The following is a 4,888-nucleotide window of genomic DNA, read 5'->3' as shown; positions in this document are numbered from 1 at the left end:
TATAGAAGGAATTAAGCCTGTAGAGGTATGAACAGTGTTGTTTCACCCAGCCTCAACCACAAGAAAATTGTGCTTTTACGCTTTGGTGTTTTGCACACACACACACATCGCGGCACGTCGATAAAAACGCTATTAACGCGCTCAGTCTGACCACCAGTCTGCAGATGATCCACTGTCGACAAGTCCCACTAGTGCCTATCACTCGAAAAATCGACTTTCGAACAGTATTCGTGAACGAGGATCTCTATCAAACACAATTGCTACAGGCAAACCGTATTGTCTACTCACGAGGTCAATGAACAGCTTAGCTGTAGCATAGCCACTTATGAGCTTTTTGCTCAAACGGTCAACCAAGACGATGATTACAAATTTCTTCGGTATGCAACACAAATATTATACTGATGGACTCGCAATACCCGGTGGATTGGATAAACTAACCAGCTGTGTCGTTACATGTCGTTACATGAGCTTAGGATTTAGCCCGTTGGCATGTGCGCACATAGGTGCCGAACCTTCTATAATTTTTTGACCCATCAGTAAATCTGGCTCGCCGAATTATTGGTCTTCACTTGACCGAGAGAAGACCCAAAACTCGGTGAACCAAGAGCAGTATCATCAACCTCATAGAGGAAAAGGTACTTCAGCTCCTCATATGAAGGCAACAATGCGCGGCTGCTGAATCGCTGTCGAGCAAGGATAACGCTTAGAGAATAATTGGCACGGTTGCCTACAATTTAAGCACATAAATTACTGGGTTTTTTTCTATTAATTGTCTTCAAAGCTTTCCTTGCAGTTATATGATTTTGAAGTCGTTTGGTGCCCCCTACCTTTGTTTGCGCATCCGAGCAACGTGTTTCAAGGCACTTAAGGATGACTTCTTTCCGCATTCAAAATAGATCTTTTAGGATATCTTGTGGGGTGGTGTTGCTTCGAACCGTCGTATAAAGGCTTCCTTTCTCATGGTTATATGACTAAGGTTATCGCTAACCACTTCAAAACGCTGATGTATTCACTCGAGGCCAATCCATCGTATACCCAGAAATATTACATGGGGGCAATGTCTTCCTTAAACCGTGCAGTTATGATTCGAGAAACGACTGAAATATGGGTTTGTAAAGTAGCAAAATATTTAATTGAGTCTTGCTTATCAACAATAATACTGAAGGTGATCGTCTTGTTGTCGCAAAAGCTTTTATAAACCATGACAAAGAAGCCATTGGAACGGCGACGCTTGTAGTCCGTCTTGCGCTCGGCGTCGACTATAACATAGCGCATGCTGTTAGGGTCGCCAATATTCTACTAATTGTCATCAGAGAACATCATGAAGCACCACCCATGCCACTTTTGGGTCCATGCGGAATGCACTTAAGGGTCTCGTTTCCTTGTGGCACGCGGTGTAATATAGCTGGCTGGATGCTTCTTACACTTGAGCAAGTCGACGATAAGTAAACCAAACTGTGCACTGTTTGAGCAGCACTTGACTGAAGCTTTTCTATGACCTTGACAGCGTCCACCTTGCTTTACTTTTACTGACTGGGCAACGCTTCATTTGATGCATGTTCGTTCCGAATTCTACAAAAAAACAATCAAACACTAATAACAATGGAATTGTCATGTTTCAATAATTACCTTTCTATCAAATTAAAGTATAAATTGACTCAGTAAAGTTCTTTTATTGTAAGGCGTTCTCTTCGACTGTTAATCGTTAGTTTTGTTGTGGACGGTAAAAAGTAGAGAAAATTCCTTCCTAAGGCTTGCGCTGTGATATGTAGTAGCTAGAAGTCTTTAAAGGCATATAATCTTCGACACTTGTTGCCGTGTGATCTAAGAATCACTAAGTCGCTTGAATCAGGACTAGATAAGCTCTACGAGCTTGTACGCCTCTCTCAGTTGTTAAATTATGTTTAGTTTGTATTCAGCAAGTCTTCCTCTGACTGAGGAGATAGATTGTAACGGAGCGCATTTCGCTAGTACTGCTTCAGTACTAGCCAACCTTCACCGATAACAGTGACGATGAGGTGCCTCCGAATACTTCATGTACACGACGTGCAGAGGCAAATGTAAGTAGTTAAGAAGTCTTAGCTACTAAAGGTCAAGACTTAAGGCTTAGTAAAGGGAAAAGTAAACTGTACTTAATATATTAAATTCCTACATAACGTACTTCTTATCTTGTGACTTTGATTTATCAATATCAAACTATAAATTGTGACCCCTAGCATATCGCTCATTCGATCGTCTTGCAGCGATAAGCGTGGTTATTTTAACCTTAATTCGAACAGTCAACAGAAATGTTGTCTTGTTGCTTCAATATTACCGTGTGCAGAGACAAAGGTACCCCACGAGAGGCAATGTATTCCTACACGGTGTAGCTTATAGCTTGCACCGACTGCTTTCATCAGAAGTTCCATCAGAAAACACGCGCGGCTGGCGCTTGTAAATCGATTGCAAAACGTCAATCGCATCGCGCATCTCGATAGAGATGCGAGCCCTTCCCCAGGGCGAAGAAAGGAAAAAGGCAGCCCCTTTTGCTCACTTCTTGTTATCAACACAACACTGACAGGGACCACCCGCGGTGAGGCATGGAAGTCCTGCCTAACGTGGCAACCGATGCAATTTATACCTTGCACCGGTTGGAGCTCGTTTCTCAAACATGACGCGAATCGCGTTAAGTCTTTGAAGCCAGGCTTCGCGTCCAATGTCTTTGACATTGCGAATGAACGCGCTCCAAGCTTGCATAAGCGAGACTTTTTCTCGCTTATTGTTGCCACTCTACCATCGATACTCAAAAAAAGCATCGATATAAAAAAATATTCCTCACCGCGAAAGTTCTTCGCGCTGGGATCAGGGCCATGTAGCTTTGTCGCAATAAATAAGAGGTATTTATTGTGAGGAATAGTCTCTCCAGACAAGCTACTGATTCGCTGTTCGGGCAAAAGCCACGGCTTCTTTCGGGAACAAGACAAGATATTTTAGTTTCTACGATTCCATGATTCGTACCCACTGAAGAAGGGGTACCACAAAAGCTTTTATTGCGATGGCTTGCGCCATCGTCATCACCACGCACAGAAATATGTGCGGGTGACGGCACGAGAGACAGTGCTGGCGATGAGAATCATCCTCATCGTCGGAACCGGACATGCTTTAGCGAATGCTACCAGCACGTCTACTCGAATGAGCCCCCTCATTCGAAGGCTCATAGTCAGCCGCCTGACGATGATCAGGCGACTGTTCTGTTCTCCCCGAGTCGGCCATTTCGTCCGACTCGCATTCGTAGTCAACCTTCAAAGAGGGGTCGCATTTACGTGGTGCATCACCACGTGCACTCGCAACATTTAAAGCTGCGGGAGAAGATGACACTACGGCAGACGGATCGTCTGCCGCATGAGACAATAATGCGTCTCCCGCGGCTGCATTATTGCAGCCGAAGGCGCCGCACTATTCGCATACCGCATGGACTTGTTTACCATGCGATAAAATTAAAAATGATGCTTCTGACCAATCAACATCCTTGTCGTTTAAATGGTCTTACAGTGACCATTCTATTCAATAATAATCAGAGTGATTGTCGTTTGAGGGAGAGGTTATGCAACGGGGTCTATCGTTACATGAAATTAACACTTAAATGTTGTTAATTAATATATTAGTTAAAAGGTTGATAATATTTGGAGAATATTACTTTACATGATGATATTCTAGAAGCTTATCCATTGGTAGATATAGACCATTATACCTACTTTCTCCGCAGTTCAGTCAGCGCTGGACGCGCGCAAAGAGAAAGACAGATAATACTTTATTACATGTTTTGTATTAGTTTATATTTAAGTTAGTATTAACTAGTATAAACAGAAGAACTAAATTACATTAATACAGTTTTAATTAACCCTATTTAAAGCAAGTGTTTTATAAATAGTCTTCCTCTGCACGTTCTAGTGTACGCGAAGTGACGTGAGGCACCACTCGCACTGAGGCAGTGCGAAGTGGACTTGTACTGAAGCAGTACAAGTCAGTAGTGCCCCGTTAAATTCGTTCTTTACCTAAACAGGTCTTGTGCTAGAACCTCAACGTCCTCGTTACCTATCAAATCCAATATCCGCTAGCACTCCTCCTCGACGCCATCATGCTTGCCCTGCAACCTGAACAGCACGCGCAGCTCTTCTAATCTTGAAGCCGGCAGTGCCTTGGTCAAGATGTCTGCTATCATGTCTTCAAACATCACGAATCTTGGTTCCTAATCTCCGTTTTTCACGTGATAACGGATAAACTTAAAATGTAACGGGCTAGAGTTGCCCTAACGTTACACAGTCCCCATTCAGTACAATTGGTACTTAAGGGGATGGTCAATTACTAAATAATAGTAATTAGATCCAACACTCGGGTGTGGTGCACATTTGTGACCAACCCTTGTGGATGTGATGCACATGGGTGCATTCACATTAGGAGGGATGACGCCCAGCGTCATCCATAATGACGGCTAGCGTCATCAGTTACGCGAGGTATCTATAAAGATACGCTCGCAATACATATTAAATGATATCTATAGAGATAACATTTTAATTGGTAAAAATAGGTATTTGTATTTAATTCTATTAAATATAAATCAGTCTGAAAATTACTACCTACTTGGTAAGTGCGCACGAGGAGACGGATTACCGCTCCCGTGACGACACTTTACCAGAGTTCTTAGTGTGTTGGGTGAGGTCGCTTGCGCGCCCACCACAACTACCTCACTGCACGCAAGAGAAGCAGGTTTAACCGCTTCCTCGCTGTGCTAGGGTGTGTGCTTAAGTAGAGCGTGGCCGCATTACGACGTGCCCGCCTACACTTGGTAGCACTTGAAATCCTTCCCACGACCCGCATCTCTGCGTGTGTACGTGAGGATGAGCCTCAA

At 43.5% G+C, this 4,888-nt stretch overlaps 1 protein-coding gene across 1 annotated transcript; it reads right to left on the bottom strand.

Moving 5' to 3' along the window:
• Nucleotides 1–1,044: 1,044 nt before the first annotated feature.
• Nucleotides 1,045–1,275, bottom strand: CCR75_008622 (uncharacterized protein; the record flags this gene model as incomplete). Its single annotated transcript, XM_067966672.1, has 1 exon — nt 1,045–1,275. One exon carries the CDS (start codon nt 1,273–1,275, stop codon nt 1,045–1,047), a length of 231 nt encoding a protein of 76 aa, XP_067822485.1.
• Between the last annotated feature and the right edge of the window lie 3,613 nt (nt 1,276–4,888).

Source organism: Bremia lactucae, linkage group LG1 (genome assembly GCF_004359215.1).
Source record: "Bremia lactucae strain SF5 linkage group LG1, whole genome shotgun sequence".
Classification (NCBI taxonomy): Eukaryota; Oomycota; class Peronosporomycetes; order Peronosporales; family Peronosporaceae; genus Bremia; species Bremia lactucae.
The sequence above is the reverse complement of the archived record's forward strand: the minus strand, read 5'-3'. Positions and strand labels throughout refer to the sequence as shown.